The sequence below is a fragment of the Oncorhynchus nerka genome, linkage group LG18 (genome assembly GCF_034236695.1).
Source record: "Oncorhynchus nerka isolate Pitt River linkage group LG18, Oner_Uvic_2.0, whole genome shotgun sequence".
In the NCBI taxonomy this organism is placed as follows: Eukaryota; Metazoa; Chordata; class Actinopteri; order Salmoniformes; family Salmonidae; genus Oncorhynchus; species Oncorhynchus nerka.
The window spans coordinates 25461148-25480405 of record NC_088413.1 but is presented as its reverse complement, the minus strand read 5'-3'; the positions used below and the strand labels follow the sequence as shown (position 1 = coordinate 25480405).

The 19258-nt window shown below is 48.7% G+C and overlaps 1 protein-coding gene across 9 annotated transcripts in view; it reads left to right on the top strand.

Moving 5' to 3' along the window:
* LOC115145578 (type II inositol 3,4-bisphosphate 4-phosphatase-like) overlaps nucleotides 1–19258 on the top strand; it is a 406180-nt gene that overhangs the window by 284459 nt on the left and 102463 nt on the right. For all 9 annotated transcript variants that reach the window (XM_065003896.1, XM_065003895.1, XM_065003893.1 and 6 more), the window contains one exon: nucleotides 14961–15075. In XM_065003896.1, coding sequence (XP_064859968.1) covers nucleotides 14961–15075 — 115 coding nt within the window. The remainder of the gene's footprint in view (nucleotides 1–14960; nucleotides 15076–19258) is intronic.

Sequence of the window (19258 nt, the reverse complement as noted above, 5' to 3'; positions counted from 1 at the left end):
AGAAGTACAGCGAAGCACTTTAGCTTACCCCTTAAGAGGCCTAAAGCTTTAGCCGCGGGACGCTAAAAATAAGATAGAAATACAGTGCAGGACCCTAAAGAAAAGCTAGTTTCCTTTTTGCTCCCACTATTACTCCTCCTTGTCAACTGAAGTGGAGTTTGTTGGTTGAGTCCCTTCAGGACATGTTAAGAACTGTGTCGCGCATCGCAAGAGGGAGTGGTCATGCAGACATGGAAAATATGTGCTACTGTATACAGGAAGATATAGGGCTACTATAGAGCTAGTGAAGACGCTATAAGGCCCATAACTCTATGCCTAGTAGGATATCTGTCTGACTCCAAGTTGGATCTTTGACCTATATAAAGGTGGATGGTGGCTAATTATAGATACATGGTCATTCAGGACAGATGTTACCATAAGGGTTGTGTTGATGGAGAAACCAGCCTCCCTGTAGAATCCTCTGCAGTGGACTGAAGAGGGTTGCAAAGACACTCATTGGGAATGAGTGAGCTCTTTTTTTTCACGTGACTCTGCAATAATTGGGTTTAGTTCTCAGGGGAGCTGCCTCAATCAATGTGACAACACTGCAGGCTTTGTTCAAACAGGTCACCAGGATCGCATTGGGACCCTCCGGCCGGGCTGGCGCTGTACAGACAGACTGATCTGCAGTTGGATGGCTTCCAGTTGCCTTACTAAAACCTACTAACAGAATTGTGACCTTTTCATGTCCGTTGATGAAACTAGACAGACAAACTACCGCAGTAGTAGCATGTCGAAATGTAAAAGTCATGATTAACAAAATCCACAGTTAAAGTGTAGATAGACTTTAACAAGAAAAACACTGAATAGGACTGAATACATTTACATTTACATTTAAGTCATTTAGCAGACGCTCTTATCCAGAGCGACTTACAAATTGGTGCTTTCACCTTATGACATCATGAATGTAAAAGTCATGATTAAAATGTTCCGATATGTTATGGAACAGTACAGTAAAGTATTTGTTTGATATCTGCAGAGAACTAGAACAAACCAGAAACAAACTCCCACTATTTTTAGTCGTCTTTAATGTAAAATTCATGCTTTAAAATACCCAGCATGCTACGCTACGCTGCAGTACAGTGAATTATGTGTGTAATATCTCTCCAGAGAATTAGGGCAGTCCCAAGTCTGACTAGCTCATTTGTCCACACTATATAATCCATCATTAACATGGAGAAAATGGTTTCTGGGCGATACTTGAGCATTTGTCAAGTGTTCTTCCTCTGAGCCCTTTGGGTCGAGGGCTATCTACATCTCCATGGTTTATGTAAAACACCGTAGAAGGAGGGAATGACACTGTGTGATGTTGCCTTAGAGGGGCGGGGCTTACAATTAAAGCCAGAGTCCATGTTAATTCATCTCTGTCACTAAGAACTGTTTCTCTCGTTAGGGTGAGATTGGAATAGAAACAGATATATTGTCGTTACGGTAATGTGGAATGACATCTTGTTGAATTCTAAAGATGGCAAAGACAGAGTAGTGATGTGTTTATATTTATTTTGGGTGTGGGGGGGGGGGGTGTAGATCAGCTTAATATTAATATTGCAGATAGTTATGCCTCTTTATAGCAACCCAACCACACAGTCAGTGACTCACCTACACACGCATGTACAAACACGACAAAAAAGATAAACGCACACACACACACACGCACACACACGCACGCACACACACACGCACGCACGCCACGCACGCACGCACGCACGCACGCACGCACACACACACACACACACACACACACACACACACCTTCACCTGACCAGCATTGTCAACCCACTCATTTACCACTGGTTTTCTGGGGAAATAAAAATCACTATTCCCCAAACAAACAGGTTCCTGCCGACTGTTCTCAACACAGGCCTTGTTTGATTATTTTCATAGTGCATAGATTGAATTGTGTGTGTGCGTGTGTTAGTGAGATTGTGTTTGTTGGGGATTGTGTGGTGTGTGTGTGTTAGTGAGAGTGTGTTTGTTGGAGATTGTGTGGTGTGTGTGTGTTAGTGAGAGTGTGTTTGTTGGGGATTGTGTGGTGTGTGTGTGTGTGTGTGTTAGTGAGTGTGTTTGTTGGGGATTGTGTGGTGTGTGTGTGTTAGTGAGAGTGTTTGCTGGGGATTGTGTGGTGTGTGTGTGTTAGTGAGAGTGTTTGTTGGGGATTGTGTGGTGTGTGTGTGTTAGTGAGAGTGAGAGTGTGTTTGTTGGGGATTGTGTGGTGTGTGTGTGTTGGGGATTGTGTGGTGTGGGTGTGTTAGTGAGAGTGTTTGTTGGGGATTGTGTGGTGTGTGTGTGTGTTGGGGATTGTATGGTGTGTGGGTGTGTTAGTGAGAGTGTGTTTGTTGGGGATTGTGTGGTGTGTGTGTTAGTGAGAGTGTGTTTGTTGGGGATTGTGTGGTGTGTGTGTGTTGGGGATTGTGTGGTGGGTGGGTGTGTTAGTGAGAGTGTGTTTGTTGGGGATTGTGTGGTGTGTGTGTGTTAGTGAGAGTGTGTTTGCTGGGGATTGTATGCGTGTGTGTGTCTGTGTGTGCGTATGTGGTGGGGACGACAACTCTATTTAAAATGACATCCACGTCATGTTATTCAAAAGCCAAGTGTGGATCGATGACAATTGAATGAGAGCGGGAGATGTCAGGACAGAAAACAGGAACAGTGACTGACCTTCCTCACGATACAGTGGATGAATACCATCCATTAATCAAGTGACGGGGCTCAATAGTCTCCTTAGTCATTCATTCCCAGATAACGTACCTTAAACTGCCACTTCAGAAGCACTATAGAACACGGAGAAACAGAAAACAGGGGAGAGAAAACGTCGTCCGGCCTCCACAATGAATGCAGCTTTCCCCTCAATTAAAAACCACACAGGAGGAGAAAGAACGTCCCCTTTCGCAAGCACTGAAATGACTCAGAGAAAGAGAGAGAGAGAGAGAGACGCTTGCAACGAGCGCAGACATCGAAGCGTCATTTTTTTTTTTTTGATGAAGTGTGAAATATCTGACAAAACAGCTCTTTCCTCCGGCGTAAAACAGATGGGTTTTGAGGCGTAATTGCGCTTGGAAAAATTCCAGCAACCTGATTCTGACGGCAACTGGTTGTGACAAGCGTTTACTGCTCAGACAGGGCTGTAGGAGGGCGGTGGCACCGCGGCTGTTTGCTGCTCAGACAGGGCTGTAGGAGGGTGGTGGCACAGCGGCTGGTTGCTGCTCAGACAGGACTGTAGGAGGGCGGTGGCACCGCGGCTGTTTGCTGCTCAGACAGGGCTGTAGGAGGGCGGTGGCACCGCTGCTGTTTGCTGCTCAGACAGGGCTGTAGGAGGGCGGTGGCACCGCGGCTGTTTGCTGCTCAGACAGGGCTGTAGGAGGGTGGTGGCACAGCGGCTGTTTGCTGCTCAGACAGGGCTGTAGGAGGGTGGTGGCACAGCGGCTGTTTGCTGCTCAGACAGGGCTGTGGAAGGGCGGTGGCACCGCGGCTGTTTGCTGCTCAGACAGGGCTGTAGGAGGGCGGTGGCACGGCGGCTGTTTGCTGCTCAGACAGGGCTGTAGGAGGGTGGTGGCACAGCGGCTGTTTGCTGCTCAGACAGGGCTGTAGGAGGGTGGTGGCACAGCGGCTGTTTGCTGCCCAGACAGGGCTGTAGGAGGGTGGTGGCACCGCGGCTGTTTGCTGCTCAGACAGGGCTGTAGGAGGGTGGTGGCACAGCGGCTGTTTGCTGCTCAGAAAAGGCCTGTAGGAGGGTGGTGGCACAGCGGCTGTTTGCTGCTCAGAAAGGCCTGTAGGAGGGTGGTGGCACCGCGGCTGTTTGCTGCTCAGACAGGGCTGTAGGAGGGTGGTGGCACTGCGGCTGTTTGCTGCTCAGACAGGGCTGTAGGAGGGTGGTGGCACAGCGGCTGTTTGCTGCTCAGACAGGGCTGTAGGAGGGTGTTTGCTGCTCAGACAGGGCTGTAGGAGGGTGGTGGGCTGTTTGCTGCTCAGACAGGGCTGTAGGAGGGTGGTGGCACAGCGGCTGTTTGCTGCTCAGACAGGGCTGTAGGAAAGGCTGTTTGCTGCTCAGACAGGGCTGTAGGAGGGTGGTGGCACCGCGGCTGTTTGCTGCTCAGACAGGGCTGTAGGAGGGTGGTGGCACAGCGGCTGTTTGCTGCTCAGACAGGGCTGTAGGAGGGTGGTGGCACAGCGGCTGTTTGCTGCTCAGACAGGGCTGTAGGAGGGTGGTGGCACAGCGGCTGTTTGCTGCTCAGACAGGGCTGTAGGAGGGTGGTGGCACAGCGGCTGTTTGCTGCTCAGACAGGGCTGTAGGAGGGTGGTGGCACAGCTGTTTGCTGCTCAGACAGGGCTGAGGAGGGTGGTGGCACAGCGGTGTTTGCTGCTCAGACAGGGCTGTGGGAGGGTGGTGGCACAGCGGCTGTTTGCTGCTCAGACAGGGCTGTAGGAGGGTGGTGGCACCTGTAGGAGGTGGTGGCACAGCGGCTGTTTGCTGCTCAGACAGGGCTGTAGGAGGGTGGTGGCACAGCGGCTGTTTGCTGCTCAGACAGGGCTGTAGGAGGGTGGTGGCACAGCGGCTGTTTGCTGCTCAGACAGGGCTGTAGGAGGGTGGTGGCACAGCGGCTGTTTGCTGCTCAGACAGGGCTGTAGGAGGGGTGGTTTGCTGCTCAGACAGGGCTGTAGGAGGGTGGTGGCTGCTGTTTGCTGCTCAGACAGGGCTGTAGGAGGGTGGTGGCACAGCGGCTGTTTGCTGCTCAGACAGGGCTGTAGGAGGGTGGTGGCACAGCGGCTGTTTGCTGCTCAGACAGGGCTGTAGGAGGGTGGTGGCACAGCGGCTGTTTGCTGCTCAGACAGGGCTGTAGGAGGGTGGTGGCACAGCGGCTGCAGACAGGGCGGCTGTTTGCTGCTCAGACAGGGCTGTAGGAGGGTGGTGGCACAGCGGTGTTTGCTGCTCAGACAGGGCTGTAGGAGGGTGGTGGGCTGTTTGCTGCTCAGACAGGGCTGTAGGAGGGTGGTGGCACAGCGGCTGTTTGCTGCTCAGACAGGGCTGTAGGAGGGTGGTGGCACAGACAGGGCGGCTGTTTGCTGCTCAGACAGGGCTGTAGGAGGGTGGTGGCACAGCGGCTGTTTGCTGCTCAGACAGGGCTGTAGGAGGGTGGTGGCACAGCGGCTGTTTGCTGCTCAGACAGGGCTGTAGGAGGGTGGTGGCACCGCAGGGCTGTTTGCTGCTCAGACAGGGCTGTAGGAGGGTGGTGGCACTGCTCAGACAGGGCTGTAGGAGGGTGGTGGCACCGCGGCTGTTTGCTGCTCAGACAGGGCTGTAGGAGGGTGGTGGCACAGCGGCTGTTTGCTGCTCAGACAGGGCTGTAGGAGGGTGGTGGCACAGGGCTGTAGGAGGGTGGTGGCGGCTGTTTGCTGCTCAGACAGGGCTGTAGGAGGAGGGTGGTGGCACAGGGCGCGGCTGTTTACTGCTCAGACAGGGCTGTAGGAGGGTGGTGGCACAGCGGCTGTTTACTACTCAGACAGGGCTGTAGGAGGGTGGTGGCACAGCGGCTGTTTGCTGCTCAGACAGGGCTGTAGGAGGGTGGTGGCACAGCGGCTGTTTGCTGCTCAGACAGGGCTGTAGGAGGGTGGTGGCACAGCGGCTGTTTGCTGCTCAGACAGGGCTGTAGGAGGGTGGTGGCACAGCGGCTGTTTACTGCTCAGACAGGGCTGTAGGAGGGTGGTGGCACCGTGGCTGTTTGCTGCTCAGACAGGGCTGTAGGAGGGTGGTGGCACAGCGGCTGTTTGCTGCTCAGACAGGGCTGTAGGAGGGTGGTGGCACAGCGGCTGTTTGCTGCTCAGACAGGGCTGTAGGAGGGTGGTGGCACCGCGGCTGTTTACTGCTCAGACAGGGCTGTAGGAGGGTGGTGGCACAGCGGCTGTTTGCTGCTCAGACAGGGCTGTAGGAGGGTGGTGGCACAGCGGCTGTTTGCTGCTCAGACAGGGCTGCTCATGCTGAAAACACAGTCCAGTTCAAAGTAAATGACACAAATGGCAGCTCAGATTTGTTTTATGTCGTACAGGTCTGTGTAAAGTACGGGCTGAGTAGTGCGTGACAATGCAATAGAATCCTACTAGAATCCTATGCATTCTGTTTTGGTATGTTGCATTGAAAGTGGCTAATATTACGTTGATTCGATCACAATTGCCACAGTAAAGGGAAACATTGATAGTGTTAACAAGGAAGACTTTAGAACCGTGCTCACCAACCTTTTCTAGGTCAGGATCACTTTGAGTCAAAATGCACCCCGAGATCTACCGCTCCAAGTTTCTTTTTACATGACTTAAAAACTTGTAAGCCTATGCAACATTAACCAATTAAAAACAGTACTGTAGCAATGACTTTTGTGCAGTAAGTTATAGACTCATAACCGCATATTTGCTTTGCTTTAATTGCACTGGCAATGCATTGTTGTTCGGGCCATTTTTTTTTTTACAATTATATTTCAAAATTTGAGGTAGGCTATATAATCACACAGGTAATAGATCCGTGGTTGTATTACTTGTGAAGCACAGCAGAGTGAGCATACATTAAAATCATGAGCTTTTTATTTTATCGGGCTGATGGTGCCTGCGTCTGATGCTTAGTCTCGGCGGAGGGAGAGAGCCTCAGACTGAGGGTCTGCCTCTCAACATCCCACTACTCTGCCTTTCCTCCACTGACACTGACCAAAAAGGGAGACTGTCTTCCAGCTGATGGTGAAACTCGAGTCGCACCGCATTATTTCTGCCTAATGCACAAATTCATGTTGTTACTCCTAGAGTATGAACAGAGAAATTGAAAAAGTCCTGGATATTAAAAAAGACTCAAGCTGCTAATAATAACAACAAGCCTGTAGATACACGTTCCTCCTCATTCATTACTGCTGCAGTGCTTGTTGTAGTGCTGAGTGGAAATGGGAAGAACATGCATTTTAAAAGTGTTGAATACAAAGTGTTGACAGTTCTGAGTCAGAACTGAAACATGAAGTCACTCATATAAACAGCAGCTCTTTGCTGTATTCGTTGACAGTCTCTCTCTAGATTTAAACGCTTTGAAATCTCACAGTATCAATTTTGCTGTAGCTTTCTTTTATGCCTGCTAAGCTACTGCAGACACAGTCATCTGAGCCATCTGATTGGCCAGTGGTAGGCCAATAGTGCACTTGATTTGTTCTCTGGGCCCGCCAGGAAGGCAGAGTTTGCACCTTCAGACACCTGAAATGGTTCAAAAAGGCAACATTTAATCCACCCGGCGCACAGGACAGCTGAATCAGGTGCACCTTCCTCCAACAGCCCAAGAACAAACCAAAAAATAGGAACACAACCCTTTATCATTGGGTTTTTACAGAAATGTTTGGCGATCGACTAGGAATGTCTTGAAGATCTACCAGTTGATAGCGATCGACCGGTTGGTGACCACAGCTCTAGAAAATTGAGTGAAGTTCAATCTTGTGTTTCTCTCTGTGGGCTGATGTTTCTGTGCGCACAGCTTGGTCACACTCATCCGGTCCCCTCTCCCCAGACACTGTGGCTGAGCACAGCCTGTGTCACCTGTCCTCTTCCATTGCTGGCTTGAATCTTCTGAACAATGCTCCTCTCCTCAGGTGTGGGATTATGACTCAGGTCCCTGACTAGCACACAGCTAGACAAACACTGAAAAGGAGATTAACCAAGTAAAGGAAGTCGCTCAAATAAGGAAATAAGAAATCAACCGAAACACCACACGATAGGACACATATTTAAAGCCCTTCTAGGTTAATACATTCAAAATAAAGCACACATTGATGGAATAAAGTTGAAGGACTAAATTGAGTGACTTACATTTCATCACCCAGACTGGTATGAGTAATTAGTACAGATTTGTGTCACTTTGAGACATGTTTGCAAACTGAAGAAGGGTTACAAAATAAATCAACCTTAAATGCAATAATAACGTCCTTAATAACTAATTGTTTTGTGAACAATTCCAAATATGCGACAGGCACTTGAAAGACGTACCTCATCAATTGTTTTCCCTCATATTCATCATCTCCAGAACCAATGCACGTTCATACCAGTGTTTACTTTACAAACGGCATCCAAGTGCCCCTTTAAGCACATCCATTTTAGTGTCTCTCTAACGAAGCTGCTCTGATTTAAGCACTGTCACAAAAAGTGAACTCTGAGCCAATTATTAGATGAGGACAGTTGAGCGGGGAGATCACAGGCGGGCAGAGCAATCTGTAGATGCTGTTCAATGCCAACTCCACAACCGAGGAAGAGGAGGTGGAGAAATCGTGGGAGGATGGAGGAGAGGAGCTTATTTACTGTCCATCTTCTTTTTCCGGCAGCGCTCCGCAGCAGGCAGCTACAAAGTTCATTTGAGGTCAATCACAGCTCTAACAGATAGATTGTAGCTGCGCTGCTCGGTACAACCATCTTGTCAGGAAGGCAACTTCTCTTCGCGCGCTCGCTTGAACCAACCTCTCCTTAACCTGCCTTTAAGCTATGATGGTAATTATCACACACACACACACACACACACACACAAACTGATGTCAGAAGAACTGTGAAAGCGTGGTATTTTAAAGATGCCAAGTTTATGACATATCACCCCCCCATCCGTGTGCAAGCTACAGTCTGTACAACTACGACATCATCTCCCATCGCCCCCACACATAAATCAATTACCTTAAAGACGTTCTCCAGCTATTTGTTTTACTTTTACTGTTGGAAAGCAATATCCCAAATATACATACAGTGAAGTACACACACTAAAAGGCAAAAAAAATGTTTGAGCAAAATAGTGTTGTTTTTAGACACAGTTGCAAACTTCAAGGAGCTGGTCTGATGGGGAGATGTGATGTCATCGGCCTCTCCCCTTTCTTGAGGAGCCATAGAGAACAAAAGAGGATACCTGGACCACCTATTGAGATGTGCCTTTTGTGAAGTCTATCACATGATAAATGATCTGCAAATGAGATTGGAGCAGGAGTTTTGCATGGAGTATTAGGAGTAGGACTTTAAAGCCTACACTGTTTAAGGGCAATGTTTCATTATGGTAAGGGGCTCAAGCAATCTGGAGAGTGTACCTAGGTGGGCCACTGTAGCCCCGTTGCAGTAACGGTGGTGGTCTGCTAGCTGTGCAACAGGTGTTAAAAACAACGACATGCTCATCTAATTTTCTCCATTATAAGCCGAGGGAACGAGCGGTTCGATCTAGACTGACCATGTTTACTCAAAGTCAGGGTGACTTTCCGGAATGTTCTCTGTGTGGTGGAGAGGGGGATGAGTGGGAGAGGAGGTGGGTTGGGGTGGGGGGTACCAAGAAAGATAAACACAAGCAGATGTCTGGCATGGGTCCTGGGATCCATCAACAGACTTATATCTCTCTGTGTAGCAAGGGACCGCCGTGTGTAAATGAGTCTCTGAGCGAGAACGCCACTGCTGCAGTTCCCCGAGTCCCTCTTCAGATCAGTCTCTTCTCCCTCTCTGTCCTTCAACTCACTATCCCTCCCTTCCTCTCCACGGGGTAGCATCCCCTTCTTTCTCTCTCCAGGCCCAGAGTACCTCTCCAGATCCCTCTCCATCCCTCACCATCCCTCTCCTTCTCTCCCCAGGGTGGCATCCCCCTCTCCTCCCCCTCGCTCTCTCTCTCCCTCTTGCACCCCAGGCTTTGGCTGTGATTATGATAGCCCTTCATTGTCCACTGGGAGAGGGACCAGGCCCATTAGCACTAGATCAATCTGACTGGGGGATTAGATCACACATGCTGCTAGCTTAATACCCAGGTAGAATTGTTCATTTAAGTGTGTGTGTGCGCGCATGTGCGAGTGCCTGTGTGTGTGTGACGAACTACTGCTAGCAATGGATTTCCCATCAGATCATTGGTTAGAAAAGTAATTGGGGCTCCCTAATATGAGAACGGTGGTATCTGTTCTGTATCTGTCACTGAATGAGGGAGAGGGTGTGTAAGTCAGTGATTTGACCACAATGTGCTGGGGTTACACGAAGCAACTTGGACACAGCTATGTTGCTTTTTGGATTGCTTCATGCAACACCCACAGCAACTGATAAGCAATTCATCTGCAACTTGGTGGCATCCAGATCAGTTGCAAACGTTTCAACTTTTGTGAAACTCGTTGCAAACAACACAATCAAAACGAATGCTTTTGTCGCGTGATCCATTCGAAGGTACAGAACTCCGACCCAGTTGTCATGTCAACACAGCTGTTGCTCACGCTACCTGTTGCTGCCGGAACCGCCATCAAGGTTGATAGAAGCGACATAGTTAGTTAAACGGAAGCTGTATAAATAGATATTGGCATCATGGCTAGTAAAGGTTTATGTATGTGGTTTGGCTGTCAATATATATATATTTTTTTAAGTAAACCCAGACCAGTTTGAACTAGCTAGCCTAAGCTTAGTTAGTTGCTAGCCTAAGCTTCGTTAGTTGCTAGCCTAAGCTTCGTTAGTTGCTAGCCTAAGCTTCGTTTGTTGCTGGTTAGTTGTTGGTTAGTTAGTCGATAGCTAGCTAGCCAGCTAGAACAGTGGTGACAATTTCAATTTGGCTAGCTACATTGTATAGACAGCATTTTTTTCTAAATCATTAAGGAAAAGTTCGATAAACAAATTATTAGTGAAAATCACAATGAGGTGATTTACCCAATAAATGACTGGGAGTTTACATATGGAGTGTGCAACTCTTTTGATTTGTATAGCTTATTGAATCACAATGTAACGCAACAGATGCCATTGGTTTAGAATTTTCAAACCACATTGTTGCATGTCATTTCAATGGTGTTTCAGTTGCTTCGTGTATCAGCAAAGTTGATTGAGATGATGTCACTTGCAACTGCAACAAACATTTCTTGAGAAACTCCAGCCTACATTCTCTCTTGACCTCTCATTGTCTGTTCCTCACCACCTCTTATTTACTCCATCTACACCTCTATTCTCTGTCCCATTGGCTGCTCCATCTACACCTCTATTCTCTGTCCCATTGGCTGCTCCATCTACACCTCTATTCTCTGTCCCATTGGCTGCTCCATCTACACCTCTATTCTCTGTCCCATTGGCTGCTCCAGCTACACCTCTTCTCTGTCCCATTGGCTGCTCCATCTACACCTCTATTCTCTGTCCCATTAGCTGCTCCATCTACACCTCTATTCTCTGTCCCTTTGGCTGCTCCATCTACACCTCTATTCTCTGTCCCTTTGGCTGCTCCATCTACACCTCTATTCTCTGTCCCATTGGCTGCTCCATCTACACCTCTATTCTCTGTCCCTTTGGCTGCTCCATCTACACCTCTATTCTCTGTCCCATTGGCTGCTCCATCTACACCTCTATTCTCTGTCCCTTTGGCTGCTCCATCTACACCTCTATTCTCTGTCCCATTGGCTGCTCCATCTACACCTCTATTCTTTGTCCCATTGGCTGCTCCATCTACACCTCTATTCTCTGTCCCATTCGCTGCTCCATCTACACCTCTATTCTCTGTCCCATTGGCTGCTCCATCTACACCTCTATTCTCTGTCCCATTCGCTGCTCCATCTACACCTCTATTCTCTGTCCCATTGGCTGCTCCATCTACACCTCTATTCTCTGTCCCTTTGGCTGATCCAGCTACACCTCTTCTCTGTCCCATTGGCTGCTCCATCTACACCTCTTCTCTGTCCCATTGGCTGCTCCAGCTACACCTCTTCTCTGTCCCATTGGCTGCTCCATCTACACCTCTATTCTCTTTCCCATTGGCTGCTCCAGCTACACCTCTATTCTCTGTCCCATTGGCTGCTCCAGCTACACCTCTATTCTCTGTCCCATTGGCTGCTCCATCTACACCTCTATTCTCTGTCCCATTGGCTGCTCCATCTACACCTCTATTCTCTGTCCCATTGGCTGCTCCATCTACACCTCTATTCTCTGTCCCATTAGCTGCTCCATCTACACCTCTATTCTCTGTCCCTTTGGCTGCTCCATCTACACCTCTATTCTCTGTCCCTTTGGCTGCTCCATCTACACCTCTATTCTCTGTCCCATTGGCTGCTCCATCTACACCTCTATTCTCTGTCCCTTTGGCTGCTCCATCTACACCTCTATTCTCTGTCCCATTGGCTGCTCCATCTACACCTCTATTCTCTGTCCCTTTGGCTGCTCCATCTACACCTCTATTCTCTGTCCCATTGGCTGCTCCATCTACACCTCTATTCTTGTCCCATTGGCTGCTCCATCTACACCTCTATTCTCTGTCCCATTCGCTGCTCCATCTACACCTCTATTCTCTGTCCCATTGGCTGCTCCATCTACACCTCTATTCTCTGTCCCATTCGCTGCTCCATCTACACCTCTATTCTCTGTCCCATTGGCTGCTCCATCTACACCTCTATTCTCTGTCCCTTTGGCTGATCCAGCTACACCTCTTCTCTGTCCCATTGGCTGCTCCATCTACACCTCTTCTCTGTCCCATTGGCTGCTCCAGCTACACCTCTTCTCTGTCCCATTGGCTGCTCCATCTACACCTCTATTCTCTTTCCCATTGGCTGCTCCAGCTACACCTCTATTCTCTGTCCCATTGGCTGCTCCAGCTACACCTCTATTCTCTGTCCCATTGGCTGCTCCATCTACACCTCTATTCTCTGTCCCATTGGCTGCTCCATCTACACCTCTATTCTCTGTCCCATTGGCTGCTCCATCTACACCTCTATTCTCTGTCCCATTGGCTGCTCCAGCTACACCTCTAATCTCTGTCCCTTTGGCTGCTCCATCTACACCTCTATTCTCTGTCCCATTGGCTGCTCCATCTACACCTCTATTCTCTGTCCCATTGGCTGCTCCATCTACACCTCTATTCTCTGTCCCATTGGCTGCTCCATCTACACCTCTATTCTCTGTCCCATTGGCTGCTCCAGCTACACCTCTTCTCTGTCCCTTTGGCTGCTCCATCTACACCTCTATTCTCTGTCCCATTGGCTGCTCCAGCTACACCTCTTCTCTGTCCCATTGGCTGCTCCATCTACACCTCTATTCTCTGTCCCATTGGCTGCTCCGGCTACACCTCTATTCTCTGTCCCATTGGCTGCTCCATCTACACCTCTATTCTCTGTCCCTTTGGCTGCTCCAGCTACACCTCTTCTCTGTCCCATTGGCTGCTCCATCTACACCTCTATTCTCTGTCCCATTGGCTGCTCCATCTACACCTCTATTCTCTGTCCCATTGGCTGCTCCATCTACACCTCTATTCTCTGTCCCATTGGCTGCTCCAGCTACACCTCTTCTCTGTCCCATTGGCTGCTCCATCTACACCTCTATTCTCTGTCCCATTGGCTGCTCCAGCTACACCTCTATTCTCTGTCCCATTGGCTGCTCCATCTACACCTCTATTCTCTGTCCCATTGGCTGCTCCATCTACACCTCTATTCTCTGTCCCATTGGCTGCTCCAGCTACACCTCTATTCTCTGTCCCTTTGGCTGCTCCATCTACACCTCTATTCTCTGTCCCATTGGCTGCTCCATCTACACCTCTATTCTCTGTCCCATTGGCTGCTCCATCTACACCTCTATTCTCTGTCCCATTGGCTGCTCCAGCTACACCTCTTCTCTGTCCCTTTGGCTGCTCCATCTACACCTCTATTCTCTGTCCCATTGGCTGCTCCATCTACACCTCTATTCTCTGTCCCATTGGCTGCTCCAGCTACACCTCTATTCTCTGTCCCTTTGGCTGCTCCATCTACACCTCTATTCTCTGTCCCATTGGCTGCTCCATCTACACCTCTATTCTCTGTCCCATTGGCTGCTCCATCTACACCTCTATTCTCTGTCCCATTGGCTGCTCCAGCTACACCTCTTCTCTGTCCCTTTGGCTGCTCCATCTACACCTCTATTCTCTGTCCCATTGGCTGCTCCAGCTACACCTCTTCTCTGTCCCATTGGCTGCTCCATCTACACCTCTATTCTCTGTCCCATTGGCTGCTCCAGCTACACCTCTATTCTCTGTCCCATTGGCTGCTCCATCTACACCTCTATTCTCTGTCCCTTTGGCTGCTCCAGCTACCCCTCTTCTCTGTCCCATTTGCTGCTCCATCTACACCTCTATTCTCTGTCCCATTGGCTGCTCCAGCTACACCTCTATTCTCTGTCCCATTGGCTGCTCCAGCTACACCTCTATTCTCTGTCCCATTGGCTGCTCCATCTACACCTCTATTCTCTGTCCCATTGGCTGCTCCATCTACACCTCTATTCTCTGTCCCATTGGCTGCTCCATCTACACCTCTATTCTCTGTCCCATTGGCTGCTCCATCTACACCTCTATTCTCTGTCCCATTGGCTGCTCCATCTACACCTCTATTCTCTGTCCCATTGGCTGCTCCAGCTACACCTCTATTCTCTGTCCCATTGGCTGCTCCATCTACACCTCTATTCTCTGTCCCATTGGCTGCTCCATCTACACCTATATTCTCTGTCCCATTGGCTGCTCCATCTACACCTCTATTCTCTGTCCCATTGGCTGCTCCAGCTACACCTCTTCTCTGTCCCTTTGGCTGCTCCATCTACACCTCTATTCTCTGTCCCATTGGCTGCTCCAGCTACACATCTTCTCTGTCCCATTGGCTGCTCCATCTACACCTCTATTCTCTGTCCCATTGGCTGCTCCATCTACACCTCTATTCTCTGTCCCATTGGCTGCTCCAGCTACACCTCTTCTCTGTCCCATTGGCTGCTCCATCTACACCTCTATTCTCTGTCCCATTGGCTGCTCCATCTACACCTCTATTCTCTGTCCCATTGGCTGCTCCAGCTACACCTCTTCTCTGTCCCATTGGCTGCTCCATCTACACCTCTATTCTCTGTCCCATTGGCTGCTCCATCTACACCTCTATTCTCACTCTCGCTTCTGCCCTCTTTTCTCTCTCGTTCCCGTAGTTGACACTCTGTCCACTCTCCCCCAGGTCTTCTGATGGTGTGCTGGCGGTGGGGACAGTGTTGGTGAGCCGTGTGAACATGGGGGAGATGGAGGAGGGGGACATGGATCACATCACGGCCGACGTGCAGCAGGCCCAGAAGGTGAGGACGTGTGTGTGTGTTTGTATGAGAGTCGTTCCCCTCCAGATGTCTCAGCTAGCACTAATGCTTGCAGGATTAGTCTGTCACTGTTCAAGTGTCCCAATGAGATTCATCAAGCCCTTACAGCCCTTGGATCCTGTGTGTGTGTGTGTGGGGGGGGGTAGAGTGTGACGAGAGGGTGAGAGTGGGATAGGGACTCTTAGACACTGCATATGTTTATCATGTGTGTGGGGGGTAGAGTGTGAAGAGAGGGTGAGAGTGGGATAGGGACTCTTAGACACTGCATATGTTTATCATGTGTGTGTGTGGGGGGTAGAGTGTGACGAGAGGGTGAGAGTGGGATAGGGACTCTTAGATACTGCATATGTTTATCATGTGTGTGTGTGTGGGGTAGAGTGTGACGAGAGGGTGAGAGTGGGATAGGGACTCTTAGACACTGCATATGTTTATCATGTGTGTGTGTGTGTGGGGGGGTGTAGAGTGTGACTAGAGGATGAGAGTGGGATAGGGACTCTTAGACACTGCATATGTTTATCATGTGTGTGGGGGGGTAGAGTGTGACGAGAGGGCGAGAGTGGGATAGGGACTCTTAGACACTGCATATGTTTATCATGTGTGTGTGTGTGGGGGGGTAGAGTGTGACGAGAGGGTGAGAGTGGGATAGGGACTCTTAGATACTGCATATGTTTATCATGTGTGTGGGGGGTAGAGGGTGACGAGAGGGTGAGAGTGGGATAGGGACTCTTGGACACTGCATATGTTTATCATGTGTGTGTGTGGGGGGGTAGAGTGTGAAGAGAGGGTGAGAGTGGGATAGGGACTCTTAGATACTGCATATGTTTATCGTGTGTGTGTGGGGGGGGGGGGTAGAGTGTGACGAGAGGGCGAGAGTGGGATAGGGTCTCTTAGATACTGCATATGTTTATCATGTGTGTGTGCGTATGGCGTTTGCGTGTGTGTGGGGGAGAGAGAGAGCGCAAGTCAGAGAAGCCATTGGCTCAGACAGCCTGAATGTTGTGTGTGATTATGTGCACAAAGAGCATTAGAGAATTAGAGAGAGGGAGCGTCATACATCCTTCTATTTGTGTGGGATAGTCGGCTAAACCCCATGGCCTTATAGCCTTCCTACGAGACTCACCTCGTCTGAATAAATGGCATCTCCCTTGTGAGACCATCCCACCTACAATCAACTATGCTGATCCACCACGACATGCTACTCTGCACCATCTGAGAAACACAGGAATGAGAGCAAGAGAGAGAAAGAGAGAGAGATGATGTCTTCTTCTGAGATCGCCAGGTACCTGAAGAGTACTCAAACGTCCTCCCAATGGGAGGAAAAAACATAGTTTATGTATGTACTTTACCTTCATTTGACTAGTTATTACACCCAATGGGAATATTTAGTTTAGTCTAATAATATGTGTAGCATAGAAGCACTGTACTTGCAACAATATGTCACGGTCTGACTTCAGTTTTCATCGTTTGTTTAGGTTTAGGCATTAATTCCGACTGGTTAATAAGGTTTAGTATAGTGTTAATTTCTTAAGGATGACGCAGAATACTGTTCCAATGCAGGAACATCACTCAGCGGAATTTCAGAGCGCCACCTATAGTTTTTGATAAAACTCAAACTTTCATTAAACTTTCATTAAAATACACATTCAAGGTAGTGAATTAAAGCTACACTCGTTGTGAATCTATCCACCAAGTCAGATTTGTAAAATGCTTTTCGGCGAAAGCATGAGAAGCTATTATCTGATAGCATGTACCCCCAAAATACTGCAACGTCCCCTAACACGACAGATTTTGCGGTAGCCGGCGCTACCCAAAACGCAGAAATAAAATATAAAACATTCATTACCTTTGACGAGCTTCTTTCTTGGCACTCTTAGATGTCCCATAAACATTTATTTGGGTCTTTTTTTCGATTAAATCGGTCCATATATAGCCTAGATATCGATCTATGAAGACTGGAAAAAACAGCGTTTTAAAACGCAACGTCATTTTTTAAAATTAAAAAAGTCGACGATAAACTTTCACAAAACACTTCGAAATACTTTTGTAATGCAACTTTAGGTATTAGTAAACGTTAATAATCTATCAAAATGATCACGGGGCGATGTATATTCTATAGCTCCACGTCTTGAAATCATGTCCGGATATTTCTCAACCAAAACATCCTGTCGGAGACCGGAAGAAACCGGCTGCCTTGTTTCGGTTTGACCAAGAAACAAATCCGAGACTAATAACAAGACTGTTGACATCGTGTGGAAGCTGTAGGTATTGCAACCTCGGCCCCATTTAATGTGGGTCACTTTTAACAATTGGTTGAAGTGGCGCATGGATATATTTTCCCATTTTCAGTGATCAGATTTTCCTGCACTTTTCGATGAAACGCACATTCTGTTATAGTCACAGCCGTGATTTAACCAGTTTTAGAAAGGTCTGAGTGTTTTCTATCCACACATACTAATCATATGCATATACTATATTCCTGGCATGAGTAGCAGGGCGCTGAAATGTTGCGCGATTTTTAACAAAAAGCTGCGAAAATTCGCAAGAGCCATAAGAGGTTTTAAACAGTATATGACTGCCCAGCACTGGGTTTGAACCTGCGATCCTCTGAACCGGAGCGCACGGTTTAAAATTCTCTATCCCCATCCACAAAGCCCTAGCATGCCGCAAACCTACTTGGATGGTATTGAAGGCATCTCCCGACGTCCTGGGGTCCTGGACAAATGTGGAATACTGAAGTTGATCTGGTGTGACCTGGCTGGTAGTTGTGCATGTACTACGAGGCAGTCAAAATGGATCTGCGTACTGTAGAAAGGATGTCTTTCTGAGAGGAGATAACATAACCTCGTAGCATAGGGTGTTCCCTGACCCAGTCTAACTGTAGTCTGTTGACACTTCTCCTCATTGCAGCAAAATTACCTTTGCGCTCTCTGTGTGTGTGTGTGTGTGTGTGTGTGTGTGTGTGTGTGTGTGTGTGTGTGTGCGTGTGTGTGTGCGCGTGTGTGTGTGCGTGTGTGTGTGTGTGTGTGTGTGTGTGTGTGTGTGTGTGTGTGTGTGTGTGTGTGTGTGTGTGTGTGTGTGCGTGAGTGCGTGCGTGTTTTACCACTGTGGGTAAGTCAGTCACAGAGAGCAGTCTTATATAATTGACTAGGGCTCTAACATGGCTGGCTGCCTCTGTGTCCTGCTCTCTTTTGATGGTGTAGTGTGGGTGGACAATTTCTCTTGTTTACACAGCAATTTTTGTATTGTTTTTTCAGTTAAAACTGTAAGAAGAGTTTAATACAACTTGAATTCACGATACAACTGTGCTGCTGCCAGCAACAGTCGCGGTCTCACGCTGCGTCCCTCTCAGATGGCTCAGCGTTGCACCTGTACTGCCATTACTCTACCTCAATCCCACCTCGCAAAGTTAGCAGTTCCTTCTCATTTAACAATGTATTGCCATACAGGACTCCACTGTTGTCGCTTGCCTTTCTCTGCCACTGCAATGATGTGGTGGTAGAGAGTTGACTCCGAAATGATAGATTGCATTTCTGAGTGTCAAGATCCCTAAAATTCTGTATTCTGAGTGTCAAGATCCCTAAAATTCTGTATTCTGAGTGTCAAGACTCCTAAGATTCAGTATTATTGGAATGGAGGAGACTGATTAAATTGCCATACTTCCGAAAACACAAACACTCGCATCTTTCATAGCGAGCTAGCGAGGGACGGAGAGCGAGGGGAGGGGCACAGTATAGGCCCGTCGGCCACCAAGCACACAGAGTCAGAACCGTGCACTGTCTCGGAACTTCAGTAAAGCAAAGCAAAGCCAATCATCAATGAATAGGCTACGTTACTGAGACGAGCGAAATGCAACACTTCGCTCTCACGCAGTCACACACGGTCTCTGTTCGCTTCACACAGTCACCCACGGTCTCTGTTCGCTTCACACAGTGACACACGGTCTCTGTTCGCTTCACGCAGTTACACACGGTCTCTGTTCGCTTCACTCAGTCACACACGGTCTCTGTTCGCTTCACTCAGTCACACACGGTCTCTGTTCGCTTCACTCAGTCACACACGGTCTCTGTTCGTTTCACTCAGTCACACACGGTCTCTGTTCGCTTCACTCAGTCACACGGTCTCTGTTCGCTTCACACAGTGACACACGGTCTCTGTTCGCTTCACA